This window comes from Suncus etruscus, chromosome 5 (assembly GCF_024139225.1).
Source record: "Suncus etruscus isolate mSunEtr1 chromosome 5, mSunEtr1.pri.cur, whole genome shotgun sequence".
NCBI classification, from domain to species: Eukaryota; Metazoa; Chordata; class Mammalia; order Eulipotyphla; family Soricidae; genus Suncus; species Suncus etruscus.
This window is the reverse complement of record NC_064852.1, coordinates 121907890-121927931: the sequence shown is the minus strand read 5'-3', so window position 1 is coordinate 121927931 and position 20042 is coordinate 121907890. Positions and strand designations below refer to the sequence as shown.

At 40.4% G+C, this 20042-nt stretch overlaps 2 protein-coding genes across 2 annotated transcripts in view; both read right to left on the bottom strand.

Moving 5' to 3' along the window:
* The window catches only part of BOLL (boule homolog, RNA binding protein), a 45061-nt gene extending 40047 nt beyond the window's left edge, over positions 1-5014 (bottom strand). Inside the window, exons 1-2 of the mRNA XM_049773320.1 lie at positions 4877-5014; positions 2425-2516 (exon numbers count right to left, since the gene is read on the bottom strand). Of these exons, the coding sequence (XP_049629277.1) occupies positions 2425-2516; positions 4877-5005 (221 nt within the window). The 5' untranslated portion in view covers positions 5006-5014. The remainder of the gene's footprint in view (positions 1-2424; positions 2517-4876) is intronic.
* Positions 1-13808, bottom strand: part of SF3B1 (splicing factor 3b subunit 1) — a 350612-nt gene extending 336804 nt beyond the window's left edge. The window contains exon 1 of the mRNA XM_049773170.1: positions 13804-13808. The gene's annotated coding sequence lies outside the window, so the exon portion shown is untranslated. The remainder of the gene's footprint in view (positions 1-13803) is intronic.
* Between the last annotated feature and the right edge of the window lie 6234 nt (positions 13809-20042).

The following is a 20042-nucleotide window of genomic DNA, read 5'->3' as shown; positions in this document are numbered from 1 at the left end:
AGGAGAATCAATGACATGTTGTATCTTACCTATATAAGAGTCAGGGGACTAAAACCGAAAAACTGCAAACCAAACCAGACCAAGAGTTTGTGACTTGAATTTATAGAAGCAGGAAAGGATGAGATTCATGTTTTAGTTTACAAGTTAGAATGCAATTAATATCTGTCTTCAGCTTTTATATCCAATAGTTTTCAGGAAGGGTGACTCCCAAGAGGTTGTCAGGGAGCAACTGGGATCTCTCTGAAGTTTTGGCCTGTGGGGGATTTAATGCAAAGGCCTGAGGATACAGTGGTATCAGGATACAGGTCCAGTGATACAGGGATACTAGGGCACACCTGATGGGGGGGGGCACCGGAGTTCTACTGGGGGCGGGGGGGGGGAGGAATGTCTGTGATGATGGAGATCAAAACAGGATTGGGCTCCTCCATACTATATCTCTGCCTCATGATAACCCTTTAAAAAATAATACATTTTTGACAGATAGGAATAAAGGTAGAAAAAAGCTTTGAAAATATTTCAAAACATCAGTTTTACAAATAAGCACTCAAAACATTATTAGCACTTATAAATGGCTAATACAATTACTAGTATATTTCTCAAAAATATAAAAATATATACAACTCCTATTGTATATTTTGTCTTCTTACATAATTAATACCTTCAGAGTATAAGTCACACACTGTTCAAGATACAAATATATGACATATGATGTGTCCACAATGTCAAAATGGTAAACAAAAGTAAACTACTGTATTTTCCGGCGTATAAGACGACTGGGCGTAGAAGAGGACCCCCTAATTTTGCAGTTAAAACATAGGTTTAGGCCTATATTTGCTGTATCAGACAGAACGTTCCTGTGCTGCAACCATATGTACCACAGTGAGCCAATCACAACAAGCAAAGGTTCAAAGGTTATACTGTAATAGACTTCCTCTCTGACTCTGGCCAATCAGAGCAGGCTTTTTACAATGTAGATTCGGGTCCAGAACATTGTCTAATTTGCATGCATAAAAAGCCTGCTTGGATTGGCTGAGTTAGAGAGGCGGTCAGAGCAGCCTTGCAGTGATTGGTCCCTTATCATAGGCACCTTTTCTGGCAATTCCCTGGTCGCGTCAGTTAATCTCTTCCACTACCAACACCCCATCCTCGGACCCTAGCACTGAACCACCAAAACGGTTAGCTGGGTTTTGCCAGAAGTGGCCCCCAGATCTCCTGAGTACTGTTTGGGAGCCCCCAAGAAAGAGATTTGGAAACTCTGCGGCCTGATTTTGTTTCGTTTAGCGGCATATTGAAACATTTTTCGGGATATACTCGGCGTATAAGACGACCCCGATTTTCGATTGACATTTTTTTTTTTGTTTCAAAAGTCGTCTTATACACTGGGAAATAGGTATATAAAACCATATGTTCTTTAAAGTGAAATCTCAATATAGAAAACAGAAGGAATCTCGTGGGTAGTGCTAAATTCACCTACAATCTTTTCCTTCAGTTCTTATTTTTTTTAAAGAAGCCTAATAATTTATCATTTTTCTAGGTTCTCTCGTTTCATGGCATACAAATTCTCAAAGTAATTTCTAATGGTCCTATGAACTTATGTCATATTTACTGTGAAATTACCCTTTCTTTTCTGATATGGAGTTTTAGAATTCTCTTTTTCTCTCTTTCTCTCATTCTCTTTCTCTCCTATGAGTCTTGCTAGTAGCTTCTGGATCTTGTTTATTATTTATTGCAGACTTATTATTTTAATTTTTCTTAATAATATCTTTATTTAAGCACCATTATTACAAACACATTTGTAGATGGATTTCAGTTATAGAAAAGAACACTCGTCTGCACCAGTGCAACCTTCCCACCACCAACGTCTCCTCCCATTTCCCTCCTTCACAACGCCCTGCCTATATTTGAGTTCTTAATTACTGCTTTGATAGTTTTTCTAAAAAGGCATTTAATTAATTATCCAAACATTATTTTTATCTAATATGGTTAATTTAATAATTAAGTAATTTAGGAAGAGGGCATAAAATTATCCTTTTAAACTCAAGGTTAGAAGTGAATCCTGAGACTAGAGCTACTGTTCCAGGGGAAGTGTTTCTCTCTGCTCTTTGCTCCTGCAGACCTGTGGTGTGATTCTCCACGAAGTATATTTGTCCTTTCCCTTTGTTTGTAAACTACATCTGATCAGGATTAAACCAACATAAATCACAAAAATAAAGTGATGGCCTGGGAGACAGTTTAAGGGTCGAAGCACATATTTTGCATGTAGGAGGCCCAGGTTCAATCCCTGCACTGAGTTCCAAACTGAGTAGCTTCTAAGCATCACACTCTTTTGCACAAATCAAAAAGAAGTATAAATTAGCACACAAAACCTAAAAATTCAATAAAAACAAACTGTTAACTCTATGTGCTATTTATAGTGATACGAACCCTTTGGACACTCCAGCTCTGTCATTTACAATCTTCACTTCTTTTACTGAGCCATACTGGGAAAAAAATTTTCTTAAGTCATTTTCATTTGTCTAATGGCATAAAAAAGAAAACAAAAATTCTGATCAATAAAATATGAAACAACTTTCTTGTTTTAGAGACATAGGTTATATATATTAACAAAATAGACCTAAGAATATTTTTTATCATAAAAGTCGTAAACCACAAGATTACGAAAATAAGCACTGATTCTTTGATATCAACTGATAAATTATTTTACATCAAAGAATTTAAATCTGAATTTGCTTGAAATTACAAAGAAAGCTTACTAACAGAATTGCTTTTCTACCTCATAGATAAAAAAAATTTTTTTTTAACCAGATAAGTGGAACTGTATTATCAGTTCTTATGACCCAGAGAGGTCCTTAGTCATGGAAGTGGAAGTAGTTATGTTGGCCTATGGTAGACACTTTATTTTAATTAGCATTTTCTCTAGTAAAAGGCAAGTCTTACCCCAAAAATATAATTACAAATGTAATGAGTTTAACTTGTGATACCGTGGAATGAATGGTTACAAGAATGAAACTTTTTGACACTTTACCTATAATTTAATATAAATTTGAGTTATACAAATATTAAATAAAAAAAATTTTTTTTGGTTTTTGGGCCATACCCGGTAATGCTCAGGGGTTACTCCTGGCTGTCTGCTCAGAAATAGCTCCTGGCAGGCACGGGGGACCATATGGGACACCGGGATTTGAACCAACCACCTTTGGTCCTGGATCTGCTGCTTGCAAGGCAAACGCCGCTGTGCTATCTCTCCGCACCCTAAATCAAAATTTTAAATATAAATTTAAAATTCAAGATAGCTGCAAAGATGGTCTTGGCATAACTAGTTTTAAATGAAAATCTCAATTTATATAACACCTTTTCTAGAGTATCCAATTAAATTCTAAGCAATTTTCTTGTCTTAACTGTTTACTCTCATAAATAACTTTAAATATTGTTAGAAAAATTTTTATATATGTGTATATTGTTGTGTAACATATACATATATTTATAAAAAAATGCCTATCAGTAAAGCTATCTTTTTTATTTTTTGGCTTTTTGGGCCACGCCCAGTGCACTCAGGTTACTCCTGGCTCTGTGCTCAGAAATCACTCCTGGAAGGCTTGGGGGACCATATGGGATGCCAGAAATCAAACCTGGTCCATTCTGATTAGCCACGTGCAAGGTTAAACACCCTTTCGCTGTGCTATGGCTCTGGCCATAGTATGCTATGGCCCAGTAAGCTATCTTATGGAACCAGTGACAAAAAGAAGGGTTTCTATATTAGAACATTTAAAACAAGCTCAAACTTCTGTTAAAAGTTTTTTTAGAACTCTCACTGAAAAAGTAAGGAGACACACAAAATGAAGATGAAATATTGGGCTAGGGATGTGGTTCAGTGATAGAGCTCATTCCTTTATGCATAAGACCGTGTTCAATCACTGGTATGAAAAGCAAGATAAAATATTAAGTGGGGGTAGGCTTTAGGCTTCTGAAAATAAGAAGTTAAAGAGACTGAAGACTGCTGTCTGCTCAAGATACTATTTTTTTTATGGGATTTCAGTAATTTTGGAAAAGGTATGAGACAGAACACTTGAAGTTACTCTAAAATTACAGATGCACACTATAATGGTCCCAAGTTCAAAATCTACTAGAACCCAGCTGTATAAATGTTTACATATACTTGCATTTATTAATATTATACTAATCTATAATTTACTCCAACTAATATTAAACTTGAATATTTGTAATTACCAGTTAATGTTTTCTAAAACAACATATTTTTGAGAAAAGAGTAAGTAGCAATTTTTCTTAGTTTAGTAATCTACTTAAGACTCCCTCATTCATTATTTTGACCAGTATTTCTAATAAGAAAAATTCTATCCAGAGCCGGAGAGATAGCACAGTGGTAAGGTGTTTGCCTTGCATGCAGCTGATTTGAATAGAAGATGGTTCGAATCCCACGAGGTGCCAAGAATTGATCCCAGGTCTCATGCACTCTACACAGTGAACTATTTTCTAACCCTCGAATAATCATCTTTTTTTTTTTTTTTGAGAAAATTAAAATTTCTCATTATATGTGTAATAGGCGAAAAAATCTAGTTGATGTGGTGTGGTAAAACAAAGAATATGGAACTATATACAGTCTTTCTCTTTTACTATAGCTGGGAATCTCTAAAGGCATCAAACCTTATTTTCCCTTGGATGTGAAACTATACAATTATATATGCTTATTTTACATATTGGTATTACAAACATTGTTTATATTAAGTCAATTTGAAGGCGACTATCACTGTGCTAATAGAAATATCTAATTTTTATAGTGGATAAAAAGTTCTGATAAAATAACTTTTAATGTGAAAGTACATAATATTTCACTGCTGCATGTCTAAGAAATAGGTACCTTAAAGTCAATTCCTCCTACAAAGATGCGATTAGGAATCACTGTTCCATATCTTGGGGCACTTGCTGGGTTATTCAGAGGCACAGGTAACACAGGATTAGGGGATGAAGATAACGAGTCTGTTTGCATCTGATTTGATGTCTGCTGTAAAATAAGGTTCTTTTAAACTTTTAACATTTTTTGTTAAGTTTTATTGTAATCTAGAAACACTTTTTTAAGAAACAAAATCTATTTCTACAATATCTAGGACTTCAGATTTTACTTTTATTCTAATATGAAAATTCTGGGTGCAACAAAATTAAAGGTAGAATTTACTCTACTACAGAGTACCTTAAATATGTCATTAAAATATTCTTGTTACATTATACACAATGAACAATATAAAACTCAAAAACTTTGGGGAAAGAGAAAAAGAACTTATACAGCTAGCTGTGGCAGGTGGGTTTCAGTAGTATTAAGAGTTGGCTGGAAAAAAAGAGTTGGCTGGAACTTACATCTGGACTGTGGTGTTCTCTTGTAAACAGAACACCACTGTTAGATAAAAACAAGACTACTCCATAAGCATACATGGGGAAAAAAAAGCATTGTTCAAACCACAAGAATAACTGAATATCCCTCCATCTGGGTTTACATAAGTGACTGTTCTTTATTAATATTTTGCTACCAAATTTTTCTTGTTTTCTAGGTAAAAACTAACATTTACAATTGTAGAATGACTCCTACTTCCCAGAAGATTTCAGAGTAAAATCCTTATTCCTCAAAGCATCAAAGCATCTCTAAAATTGTTTAAAACAAGTCTAAATTCTTTTTGAGCACTGTTCTACCCTTTATTGAGAGGCGTTGGGGTAAAGTTCCTTCTTGGAAGGATTTAATAGATTCCACTCTATTAGGCTCCACGTGTGTTCCTGTAAAGGTACAAGGTACCAAATAATTTGGAAATTCATATGAACAATTTTTCAGTTCTCAAGTCAAAAAAATTTTAAATGCTCTTCCTCTTTTAGATTGGATTATACTTGATATAACAGAGAATATAAAGTTCAGTATATCTTGATACACATACAATTAAGTCAAGAAAGAATCTTATATATTTACATTTTGAGTTTTGGGGGCCATACCAGGCAGTGCTTGGTCTGTGGGCCAACTGTGCTAGAGACTGAAGTGAGGTGGCCAGGTGCACGGCAAGCAAGTACTTAAGACCTTGTCTTTCCTCTACAGTGAACCAAATTCAACCAAATTCTGATTTAGAAATCACCAGCTCACACCTGATGATGCTCAGTGGTTATTCCTGGCTCTGCACTTGGAATTACTTCTGGTGGAACTCAGGGGAGTCATATGGGATGCTGGAGATCTAGCCCAGATAGGTCACCTGCAAGGAAAGCACCCTACCCACTGTACTATCTCTCTAGCACTATATTCAGATTGTTAGAAATATTAACAGACTTTTGTACAAAACAGTAGATTAGATACACCCAAAATGGAAAAAAAAAACCCACCAACCAAATCACTACTTGAGAATAGAAGCTTAAAGAGAAATTGAATAAAACATTGATTGAATAAATTGAATAAAACATTCTAAACTAGCTTTTGAGAACCTAAAATAAATGAGTACTCCAAGAAGTACGAAGTTTTAGACTGAAGCGAGTACAGCAGGTAAGAAGGCGCTTGGTTCGCACAAAGCCTGCTCAAGCACTACAACATAATGACATCCCTGTCCAACCTGCACTGCTAGAGTGACCATTCAGCACTGAAGGAGTAAACCCTTAGCACAACTGTGGTCTCAAAACCAAACAAATAAAATTCCAAACGTCTTGAGTTCTAATTTTAATTCTCTGAAGGATTTTCAAATTTAGGTAATGAGTTGCTCTTCTTCACATTTTACTTCATTGGCCAGTAAAAGCAAAGTCCATAAATTATTTTCTCAAAGAAGTTTAAAGAAAAGGGTGAGCTAGTGGTGATAATAGGACAACAGGTTGAAACTCCCACTACTGTGCCTATCCAGTTTTCAGGGGAAATACTATTCTCTAATAACAGAGATCATAAAGACATCTATTAAACTGCAGAGAAACCATCATATTTAAGAATTATGATGTAGTTTCCTCTCTTCTCTGAGGATCTGTAAGTAATTTGTAATGCCACTGCAGTCACTTGTGAGACATAGTGCTCTAAAAATTCTGTGCCCTGAAAATTCTGGGATGCTTTGTTTTATTTTTTTTTTTTTACCTCTAAATTTCTAGTGCTAGAAATAACAGTAAAATAAACAGAAAAACAAAACAAAACAGAGTCAACTCTAACTTTTCAGAGGAGTGACATAAAAAGCTTCACATTTCAAGCTTGAAAAATGAAACTATTGAAAGAAGAAAAAAAAACCAACCAACTTTTATACCCACACCCACTTTCCTTTCTCTGGGGTTCTTGGGAGCACTACTCTATTATGGGCTTCATGTTTTTCCTCCTTCTACTTCTCTACTTTCTAACATAAAATGTAATTTACTCATATTTGTCTCTTTCACCATCAAGTGCTTGAGGAAAGGGGTTTAGCCTTTAGATACTGTAGTATCTATAATAGTGACAAGTGAGAGGATAAAGTTTGGGTTCAATAACTATTCGCTGAAATAATACATGAAGAAATCACTTCTACCTGTTCGTGCTTGGGTAGCCTCATCCTGTAGGGTTTAAAAGTACGTTCTAGAGGCCAGAATGATAGCAAGTGGTTAAGGCATTTGTCTTACATGCAAACGACTCAGGTTTGATCCCCATACCCCACATACTCCCGTCCCCAGCATGTCAGGTATGATTCCAGAGTACTGTGCCAGCAGTAAACCCTGAGCACTGCTGGATGTGGCCCCAACAAAGAAAAAATAAAAAGAAATGCATTTGAGGGCCCAGAATGATTGTATATAGGGTTAAGGCACTTGTCTTGCATGGGGCTGAGCTGGGTTTGATCTCTAGCACTGCAGGTCCTCAAGACCTGCCAAGAATGATTTCTGAATGCAGAGGCAGGAGCAAACCAAGCATCGCTGTGCCCAGGGTAGGGAGTTTGCCTTATACACTGCTGACTGGGTTCAATCTCATATAATCTCCCTGAGCCGAGCAGAAATGATCCTTGAATACGGAGCCGAAGTTAGTCCTTGAGTACCTGGGTGTGGCCCTCAAACCAAAAAATAAAACCACTTTGTAAGAAAGAATTCATTTTGTGTATAGAGGTGGTGGGGAGAAGTACAACACATCTTTGCCTTGCATTGTGGTCAACCCAGGTCCAATTCCAAGCATCCCATAAGTTCTCTTGGGCCTCCCCAGGAGTGACCACTGAGCACAAAGCCAGAAGTGCTGAACACCATTGGGTGTGGCCCCCCAAAGACAAAACGCAAAGAAAACATACCCAATAACAACCCAGGGGAAAAGAAACTAGCTCGTTTTGGAGGACAGAGTTGCACCCACATCAACAGCAAAGCTAGCCTCAAATATTGACGAGGGCAGAGATTTTCTGCAAAGGCCGTGAGGTGGGTGGGTTGCTCCTGGGATGCGAGCTCAGAAGAAGGTGCTAAGCTCAGCCCGACTCCCCTGTAAAGGCAGGTGCCCTATTCTGCCGCCTCTCCTGGAAGCCGGCTTGGGGACCCTAAGGGCTAACCGTCGCGTTCAAGGCCTCGGCGCTCCGTCCCCGTCGAGACCAACACGCGGCGGCGGCGCTGGGGGCGATGGCGGCAGCGGCAGCCACAACCTCCTCGGGCTCTCTCGGGTCATCGTGGACGTGGGCACTGGCGCGGGGATCCACCCCCTCCCCACCAAAGTGCGGGAGGGAAAAGAAGGCGAGCCAGCGAGAAATTTTGTCCCGCAAGCCCGCCAGCAGCAGTGGCGGGAACTCTCAACGGCACCGACGGGGGGGACGTCAGCCTCATGCGCGGCCCTCGTGTGGGGAGCGCCAATTGGCCTCCTTCCGGCTCGTGGCGGGACTCGGGGCGCGCGGATTGGCCACCGTCCGTCTAAAGGGGGCGGGACTCGGGGCGCGCTGATTGGCCGCTGTCTGGGGGGTGGTGGAACTCGGGGCGCGCTGATTGGTCCCCGTCCGTCTGAGAGGGGCGGAACTCGGGGCACGCTGATTGGCCGCCGTCCGTCTAGGAGGCGGGGCTCGTTCACGCGGATTGGCCGCCGTCCATCTAGGGGGCGGGACTCGGGGCGCGCGGTCAGGTGCCGTGGTCCCACTTCCGACGACTCCACTAGTCGCCACTGCCTGGCAGGTGCCGGCTCGCCGCGGGGCGCGTCCGCCAGGTGAAGAGGGCGGCGGCCGCTTTGGGGCCCGGGGGCTCCCACCCAGGGGGCGTCGCGGAACTCTCACGTCCGGCGGTCCTCACCTCCACGACCAGTTGAGGGAGAATTTCCGGCATGGAGTCTGCCTGGAATTGCGCGTCCAGCAGCCAGCGCTGCGCAGTTTTGGCGGGAAAAGCTGCTTCTGCCCGGCCGGCCTTGCTTGATGCGCCCCGAAAAGCACCCCTCCCCCCAAGTCTTCCGCCGTCCCCTAGATCGCACTGCCTCCCCCAACGGCAAAAGGGGCGCCCGTCTGCCCTTTCTTTCCCCCCAACGAAAACCGTAGTTTTGGGGCGCCAGCGCGCGCCTCAAGGCCAGCTCCCCGCCGCCCCGAGTAGTGGGGATGTGCGGGGGAACTCACCGCCAGGACCCCGCTCTCCATCGTCCCCTCCGCCGTTCGGGGAGAGAAAGGAGTCGAGAGGTCCCCGAGTTGGAGAGCTCCTTCGCGCCTCGCGGTCGCGCCTCGGCGGCCCGCGCAGACTCTCGCCCCGTGGCGGCGGCTGCGGCAGTGGCAGCTTCGGGTGGGGCGCAGGCTCGGACCCGGGACTTGAAGCCGAAGCCGCCGCCGGGGTGGGGGAGGGGCCGGCGATTGGGCCACGGCCACGGCCACGGCGGGCGCCCCAATGGGGGGTGAGTGGGCGCGGGCTGGGAAAGATTTAAGAAGCCTTGATTTAGGGGCTGGAGTGGTGGTGCTTTAGGGCGTTTGCCTTGCACGCACAAACTAGGACGGACAGCGGTTCGATCCCAGGATGTCCCATATGGTTTCCCAAGCCAGGAGTGGTCTCATTTTTTTAAATTTTTTTTGATTTTGGTGTCATACCTGGCAGTGCTTAGGGGTTACTCCTGGCTCTATGCTCAGAAATCGCTCCTGGCAGGCTCAGGGGACCATATGGAATGCTGGGATTCGAACCACCGTCCTTCTGCATGCAAGGCAAATCCATGCTATCACTTTAGAGGCCCCCCAGGAGCGATTTCTGAGTGCATAGCCAAGAGTAACCCCTGAGCGTCACTTAGTGTGCCCCCCAAAAGAAGCCTTGATTTAGAGCAATGTAGATTTAGAACAACGTTAAATAGCATTAGAACTCATCTTACAGTACTGAGACATTTTTTCCCCAGTAGTAATGATGCACTTAACTAGTCATTACTGTCTTCTCTTTAGTCCAAGTTTTTTTTTTCCCCAATGGAAAACGTTTTACTTTAAGGATTGTTGTTCATCCGGGTAGATGTTCAGTGGGTGACACAAATATCAATTAAAATTTAAATAAGAGTGTTTCAAAGCCCATGTTTAGTCTCTAAATCGGGCGGCTATATTTTAAATATGGCAAGTTCTGCTTGTAACTTGGTACTTTTACACTAAGGTGAAATTCTTATTTAAAATTTGAACAGATTATGTGAACTATGCAACTCAGTTTATTAGAGATAATAAAGATTGAGGATGAGGTCTTGCCTTAGACTAATGCTTTAGTAGGCTATCCTGGGTTTGGTCTCTGCACCACATAAAAACATCTACACGACTGACCCTTGAGTACAGAGCCTTGAGCGAGCCTTAAGCACTGTTGGCTGTTGCTCTCTTCCCTACACCAGAAGTAAAAGTGATCTATGTACTCACATTTCTAGTAAGGTGAAGGTTTTAAAAGTAGTTTCAGGGCCTGGAGTGGGTAGAGTGTTTGCCTTGCACATAGCTCTCCTGGGTTCAATATCCAGCATCCCATATGGTTTTCCAAGACTGCCAGAAGTGATTTCTTATTGAAGAGTCAGGACTAACACTTGTGCACTGCTGGATGTGGCCCTCAAACTAAAAAAAAATTTTTTTAAGTAGTTTTCAAAATCTTAGTTATATCTGATTTCATTGCCCATACACAGTGCACTCTGCCATGCTGCTTATTCAATAGTAATGACTTAGAATTTTATTCTTCAGATATTTCTGGAGGGGTTGAATACTGTCAAAATTTATAAGGTGATAAAAGAGGGGATTATATTTGTAAAGCAAAAGTTATTTTGACTAAAACTTTATTTGTTTTTTGTTGGGGATTGAATCGTCTCCATGTGCAAGGCTGATACCCTACCTGCTTGTACTATCTTTCCAGTCCCCTAGAAGTAATTTTGTAAATTGCACATCCTAAATAAAAAAATTCGTTTTGCAATAAAAGGTAGGAGAGTCTAGGATCAGAAAATACTTAATACATTTTGCAAACCTAAAACAATAAAAGTAGAAAGACACTTTGTGTGAAAATTAATGTAATATGTAGACAAAAATGGGGCTGGAGAGATAGCACAGCGGTTGGGCATTTGCCTTGCACTCGGCCAACCCAGGACAAATGGTGGTTCGATTTTAGGCATCCATATGGTCCCCTAAGTCTGCCAGTAGCGATTTCTGGGTGCAGAGCCAAGAGTAATCTCTGAGTGCCTTGTGCCCCACCCACCACAGCATTAACATAATAGGAATCTTAATATTTATAGAGGAAGTGAGTCAGAAGACCTGCTAGGATGTCATAACCTTAGCGTGGATAGCTGTTCAAAAATTTCTAAGGAAATAGTACCAGCAGGCCCATTGAGAAGTTTTTCCCCTCACGTGTGGATGGCTGGAAGATTCCTGAAAAATCTCTCAGGCTTGAGAGTCTTCAGGCCCACTGAGTCTTCCCTCTTAGTGTGGATAATGGAATGAGATGATGAGATGTTCTGTTAATGATGCTGACATTCTGCCTTCTTTATTACAAACATTTAATTGATATATATATATATATTCTGCTGTGTTTATAGTAAAACCTTTCTAATCGTAACATAAGGATTTTTATAGTAATATAGCCCTGATTAAATTTATTTTTACCTGGAATACTTAGCATCAGAATTTTTTCTTCTCTCCTTGTCTTTAAACACATAGCATTTTGTAACAGAAAAGATTGCTTTGCTTCAGGGACTTTCCCTAGGCACCTTGAATACCTGCTTACTAATTTACACTCCAAAAAGGTTTTGCCAGTATTGTACTGGGCTATTGAATTTATTTGGTATAATTCTGTACCTTTTTCATCTAAGTTTTATCTCTTTTAAAACCAGAATTTATGGACCCGGAGAGATAGCACAGCAGTGTTTGCCTTCCAAGCAGCCGATCCAGGACCTAAGGTGGTTGGTTCAAATCCTGGTGTCCCATATGGTCCCCCATGCCTGCCAGGAACTATTTCTGAGCAGACAGCCAGGAGTAACCCCTGAGCACTGCCAGGTGTGGCCCAAAAAAACAAAAACCAAAAACCAACCCCCCCCAGAATTTATGAAGTTAGTTTTAGCCCTTAAGGTAGAAACCTGTTTCCTTAGGTAAAGGAAATTTGTTATAGGAAACCTGGCTTCTTTCTAATCTCTTAATTTACATCAGTATAACACCTAGGGCCAGGCCAGAGAGGAACTACTTTGATATATAAAAGTTTGCCTTCTTTTTATCCTCTGGGCTCCTAACTGAACTATATTCTACTCTAAGATTACAAACCACCTAGAGCCATGTGTATTGTTTTAAAGATCAAACAATGTACACTGATAAGTTTCTGTAGTTTGCAAAGATACAAATTGTGAGCATTCTTCTCATTTATGACTGTCCCTTTACCCCTTTATATACTTCCATCATGGAGATTAAATTTGGTCACATTCTTGCCAGAACATGTTGTCCCCATACTTCTTGTGGTCTCATTGTTTCTCATTTATTTCATATTTTGCTGTCCATGTATCCATTCTCCTAAAAGGGGACTCAAAAGAAGCTCTCTAATGCATCTGGACCCCAAGAGCCAGTCCATGAGAGCTGGTGGGCCAAAGCTAGCACGAAACACCCCTCAAAATAAATATAAACAAAAACACATAAACCATGGTGTTAAACAATGGTCCTGGAAAAATCTTAATACATAACATTGTGAAGATGACACCTAGAACATGGCAGTTTAGGTGCTCTGGAATTTGTACAAAGAATTTATAAGAGAAATTTGAGAGAAAAAAGAGGGGCATGATTATGCAAGAGGATCCAAGGTTTATGCCAGATAAAATCTCAGCCAGTCTGAGGTAAGTTTGGGAGCAGGGATTGGTTACTTGTTGGAGGAGTCTGGTGGTTGAGCAAATAACCTTGTTTGTTTTCAGTTTCTTGGTTTCAGCTCTGAGTGCCTTTGTTATTCATTGGCTGTCTCAAGAAGAATGGGAACTTGTTTTGGGTAAAGGACCCAAGATAGGTAAAATACAAAGCCCAACAACAGAATTCTATTTAAAATGGGGGAGACATCTGGATTGCTAGTAGGCATATGAACATGTGTTTATGTTCATATGTTATCAGAAGGATATAAATCATAACAGTGAGATCTTATTCACACAACTGGGAATGGCTTATATAAAAAAGATAGAAAGTAGGGGCTGGGGAGATAGCATGGAGGTAGGGCATTTGCCTTGTGTGCAGAAGGACGGTGGTTCGAATCCCGGCATTCTATATAGTCCTCCAAGCCTGCCAGGAGCAGTTTCTGAGCATAGAGCCAGGAGTAACCCCTGAGTGCTGCTGGGTGTGACCCCCCCAAAAAAACAAAACAAACAAACAAAAAAGATAGAAAATAATCAGTGTTGAGTGCCAGAGCTATAGTCTAGTGCAGGGGTCTCAAATTTGCGGCCCGTGGGCCTTTTGCAGCCCTCTCTACAACATTTTGTGGCCCTGCCCTAGAGGAATCTTTGTTTTGTTTTGTTTTAGTTGTTTGGGTCACACCTCCCAATGTTCAAGGCTTACTACTGACTTTGGACTCAAGGATCATCCCGACTTTGCCTCCTGTGGCCCACAGGTAAATTGAGTTTGAGACCCCTGGTCTAGTGGGTAGGGCATTTGCCTTGCATATGGCTGACCCAGTTGGATACCTGGATTCCCATGAAGTCCCCTGAGCATCATCAGGAGTGATCCCTGACCGTTACCAGGTATGACCCCTTTCCCAAATCCAAAATAAACAGTATTGATGGTGATGCAGTGAAAAAGGAGCCTTCTTTCTCTGTGGTGGGAATGTTGTTAGGTTTACTCTTTGGAAATCAGGATGATGATTTCTCAAAAATAAGTATAGGGGCTGGAGGGCTCTATGGCTGACCTAGCTTTGACCCCAGTCATCCCATCTGGTTCACAAAACCCTGTGGACTTATTTCTGGCAGTTCCCAGGGCTGTATGGCTGGCTTAGGGAACCATATCTGGTACTGGGAATGGAACTGAGGTTAGCCATTTGCAAGGCAAGTGACCTGCCTACTGTACTATAATCACTCTGGACCTTCTTGTTATTTCTTATCCCATTTCACAACTTAATTTTAATTTTAGCTCTTTGCTGCTGCCTAATATTTCAGATTATTCCTGAAAGGTGATTTCCCCCATTCTTTCAAAAAATATTGTGACATTGACTGATTGTTTTACCACCATATTTTAATATAGAGGAGAAAGTGGCAAAAGTTCCAGGCTCAGTTCACAAGCTGTTGCTCCTTGTTTGTGGCTGAAGGGAGAGGCATCTGTATCTATAGTGACCATGTGAGTCAGTGATGGTGGGAACTATTGATTTTCACAGGGGTGAATAACAGTACATGTTATCGGTCCAGTGTTTCCCTAAGCATTTGGCCTTAAATGGATTATTCAAAACAAAAAATGCACTTTTCATAGCTCCTCATTTTGTAAAGTAGATAAACTTGTGTTTAACGAAAGACTTATGCTCTGAAAATGTAGAGGCAACCAAAAAGGGCTTACAAAAGAGACCATATTTATTTTTGTTTTACATTTTAATTTTGAGCTTGTGTTAAAATGCTTTGTTAATTTGTGGAAGTGGCGAGAAATGAACACTCATTCACTGATGGTCAGAATGCTGTGTAGTCCAACCTTTTTGGAAAACAATATGGATTTTCCTCAAAAAACTGAAAATTGAGTTTCTATGTGATCTAGCAATACCACTCCTAGGGATATACCCTAGGAACACAAAAACAGGATACAAAAATGCCCCTCTGCACTTCTATGATCGTTGCAGCACTATTTACAGTAGCTGGAACCTGGAAACAATCCAGATGCTTGACAATAGATGAGTGGCTCAAGAAACAGTGGTAGCAAAAACAGTGGAGAAAAACTAAAAGCCTTCCCTCTAAATTCTGGTATAAGACAAGGCTGTCCACTCTCACCATTCCTCTTCAACATAGTACTGGAGGTACTTGCTATAGCAATTAGGCAAGAAAAAGATATTAAGGGAATCCAGATAGGAAAGGAAAAAGTCAAGCTCTCACTGTTTGCAAATGACATGATACTCTACTTAAAAAACCCTAAAGACTCTACCAAAAAACTTCTAGAAATAATAGATTCATATAGCAATGTGGCAGTCTACAAAATTAACAGACAGAAATCAATGGCCTTTTTATACACCAATAATGATAAGGAAGAAATGGACATTAAGAAAACAACCCCATTCACATTAGTGCCATACAAACTCAAATATCTTAGAGTCAATTTGACCAAAGACATGAAGGACCTATACAAAGAAAACTATACAACCCTGTTCCAAGAAATAAAAGAGGATACACGGAAATGGAAACACATACCCTGCTCATGGATTGGCAGGATTAACATAATTAAAATGGCAATACTCCCCAAAGCATTATACAGATTTAATGCAATCCCTCTAAAGATACCCATAACATTCTGTAAAGAAGTGGATCAAACACTTTTGAAATTCATTTGGAACAATAAACACCCTCGAATAGCTAAAGGAATCCTTGAGAAAAGGAATATGGGAGGCATTTCTTTTCTCAACTTTAAACTGTATTACAAAGTAATCATTATCAAAACAGATTGGTATTGGATTAAAGACAGACCCTCAGATCAATGGAATAGGCCAGATCAATGGAATAGGCTTGAGCACTCAGAGAATGTTCCCCAGACATATAATCACCTAATTTTTGATAAAGGAGCAAGAAATCCTAAATGGAGCAAAGAAAGCCTCTTCAACAAGTTGTGTTGGCACAACTGGTTAGCCACTTGCAAAAAAGCGAACTTAGACCCACAACTAACATTGTATACGAAGGTAAAATCCAAATGGATTAAAGACCTTGATATCAGACCTGATACCATAAGGTATATAGAACAATACATAGGCAAAACACTCCATAACATTGAGGCTAAAGGCATCTTCAAGGAGGAACTGCAGTCTTAAAACAAGTGGAAGCTGAGATAAACCGATGGGAATATATTAAGCTGAGAAGCTTCTGCATCTCAAAGGAAATAGTGCCCAGGATACAAGAGCCACCCACTGAGTGGGAGAAACTATTCACCCAGTATCCAACAGATAAGGGGCTAATATCCAAAATATACAAGGCACTGACAGAACTTTTCAAGAAAAAACATCTAATCCCATCAAAAAAATGGGGAGAATAAATGGAAAACACTTTGACAAAAAAGAAATACAATGGCCAAAAAGCACATGAAAAAATGCTCCATATCACTAATCATCAGGGAGATGCAAATCAAAACAACTATGAGGTACCATCTCATGCCACAGAGATTGTCACACATCACAAAGAACTAGAACAAGCAGTGTTGGCGGATATATGGAGAGAAAGGAACTCTTATCTGCTGTTGGTGGGAATGCCATTTAGTCCAATCTTTATGGAAAGAGATATGGAGATTCCTCCAAAAACTGGAAATTGAGCTTCCAATTGATCCATCTATACCACTTCTAGGGATATACCCTAGGACAGGGGTCTCAAACTCAATTTACCTGGGAGCCGCAGGAGGCAAAGTCGGGGTGAGGCAGGGCCGCATAAGGGATTTTGCTTACCGAATAATAAAATAAAATTAAAAAATCGCATTAGTAAGAAAAAAAACTGCAAAAAAAATCGCATTAAACATTTGCATACCCCGAACGAAACTGCTTGGGGTATGCGAATGTTTAATGCGATTTTTTCTTATTAATGCGATTTTTATTGCGATTATTCGGTAAGCGAATAATCGTGAATACTGTGACATTTGAAGGTCGGCCACGGGCCACAAAATGTTGTACGGAGGGCTGCAAACGGCTCGTGGGTTTGAGACCCCTACCCTAGGAACATAAAAATACAATTCAAAAATCTCTTCCTCACACCTCTATTCATTGCAGCTATTTACAATAGCTAGACTCTAGAAACAACCAAGATGCCCTTTAATAGATGAATGGATAAAGAAACTGTGGTACATATACACAATGGAATATTATTCAGCCATCAGGAGAGATGAAGTCATGAAATTTTCCTATACATGGATATGGAATCTATTATGCTGAGTGAAATAAGTCAGAGGAAGAGAGATAGATGTAGAATAGTCTCACTCATCTATGGGTTTTAAGAAAAATAAAAGACATTTTTGCAATAATTTTTAGAGACAAAAGAGAGGAGGGCTGGAACTTCCAGCTCACTTCATGAAGCTCACAACAAAAAGTGATGAATGCAGTTAGAGAAATAACTACATTGAGAACTATCATAACAACGTGAATGAATGAGGGAAGTAGAAAGCCTGTCTAGACTATAGGTGGGGAGGAGGGAGATTTGGGACATCGGTGATGGGAATGTTGCACTGGTGAAAGGGGGTATTCTTTACAAGACTGAAACCCAACCACAATCATGTTTGTAATCAAGGTGTTTAAATAAAGACATTAATTAAAAAAAGAAACAGTGGTACATCTACAGAATGGAATACTATGCAGCTGTTAGGAAAAATGAAGTCATGAAATTTACTTATACATGGATGGACATGGAGAGTATTATGCTGAGTGAAATGAATCAGAGGGAGAGAGATAGACACAGGATAGTCTCATCTGTGGAAATTAAGAAAAAAAAAAAGACAGTATGGTAATAATACCCAGAGACAATAGATATGTGGGCCTGAAGTGAAAGTCCCGTACTTAATCCCAGAGTACTGGGTGACACAGGTCTGGAAAAAACACCAACAAAGGAAATAATCCACACACGATTAAGCAGATAAAACAAGTTCAGGAAGTTCATACACAAACCTTTCACTCCTAGTACTAATATCAGGAAGCAGAGAGCTCAGTAGTGGAAAACCAAAATCGCAAGCAGTTTCTCCCTGATTCCCAGGGGCTTTATTGGGAACCCAAAGACCACACCCAAGGGAGGAGAACAGGGAGGGTAAAATACCAATCCAAAATATGCTTCAATCCAAAGGTGCTTCCATTCAATAAGTAACTCAACAACAAAGAAGAACTATCCTGAATAGGATGGAAACCAGTTAATCCAACAAGGGCCGAAGGACCAGTCCATGATATGAAGCTTACCACAAAGAGTGGTGAGCACAATTAGAGAAATAATTGCATTGACAACCACCATGACAATAATGTGAGAGAGATGAATAGAATGCCTGTCCTGAAGACAGGCAGGGGGTGGAGGAAGAGGGAGAAGAGGGACATTGGTGATGGGAAAGTTGCACTGGTGAAAGGTGGTACACATTCTATGACTGAAACCCAAATATGAACATTTTTGATCGGTGCTTAAACAAAAAGAAATTATTATTAAAACATTGTGTTTATTTGTATATTGCACTCAAAAGATTTGAAGGTGAGATTAAACAAAGTCATATCAACAAGTTAAAAAGTTAGGCAGAAGCTAACATCATTAACAAAGGAAAGGAGAATATTAGAGAAAGAAGTATGATTATTGTTTCTTCTAGTGATGCTAAAAACACATGAAAGAATTTGTGCCTTGGTATAAATTATCTTGAAGGAGGCATTCCTGTCACAGGTGAATATGTTCAATTTGGGACATGGGAAGAAAGGACTGAATTATTCAATACTTATTATTGCAACACAAATAGGGATTGATTTATATTGAACATGAAGTGGTTTCTATTATAATTTCATATCTGGAAAAATCTCAAATGGTCAAAATAGGGATTTGAGAAATAAATTTCATGATGTGGTGTGGGGTGGGCTTTTCCTGGGTGCTCCATAGTCTCTATAATCAAGGGTCTCAAACTCGCAGCCCACAGGCCCTCCGTACAACATTTTGTGGCTCTGCCTAGATGAATCGTTTTTTGTTTTGTTTCTTTTTAGTTGTTTGGGTCACACCCCCCAATGTTCAAGGCTTACTACTGACTTTGCACTCAAGGATTACCCCGATTTTGCCTCCTGTGGCCCACAGATAAATTGAGTTTGGGACCCCTGCTATAAATGCTTCTCTGACTAGTGTCTGGGGGACATGATCATGACATAAGCTCCAACTTCAGGAGCCATGTCACATAAAAAATAAACCAATACTATTAAGACACTTTCCTACACATACCAGTCTGTTCCAGGTCAATGGAACTCTTGCTCCCAATATGTACCTTAGACTCATGAATCACTTGAGAGATGATCCTGAGAGAGCAGTGTTAGAGGACAGACACCAGAATATTCCACTTTCCTGCAGGAAGTAGCTGGCAGTGACGTTGGGATTAGAGTTGGCAGGTGGGGCAGCTTAGATATACCTTGCAGTCTATCCCCTAAAGCAGACTCTCTAAAACTCAGGCATTCCCTAGTCCCTAGTCTCTTAGAGTTTGATGAGTTTCTCAACTCAGAATAAATTGGACAAGAGGATTTATGAATGTACATGCAACCAAAAGATTGAGAATAAAAGATAAAGGAAGAAAGAGCTTTATATAAGAATAAGAAAGAAGGCTGGTAAGGGATTGAAACAGGACTGACATTGTGAGACCAAAATATTGTGTCCAGTTTATACTATACTTTTGGGATTCCCCCTCCTTCAGCTTCTGCTGCTTCTTTATCTTACTGATGTTAAAATTATAAGGTGAAACTTTTTAGTAATTAAAAAATTATTATAATCCATGATACCTGACCTGTAGATGGCTAATCCTTATAGC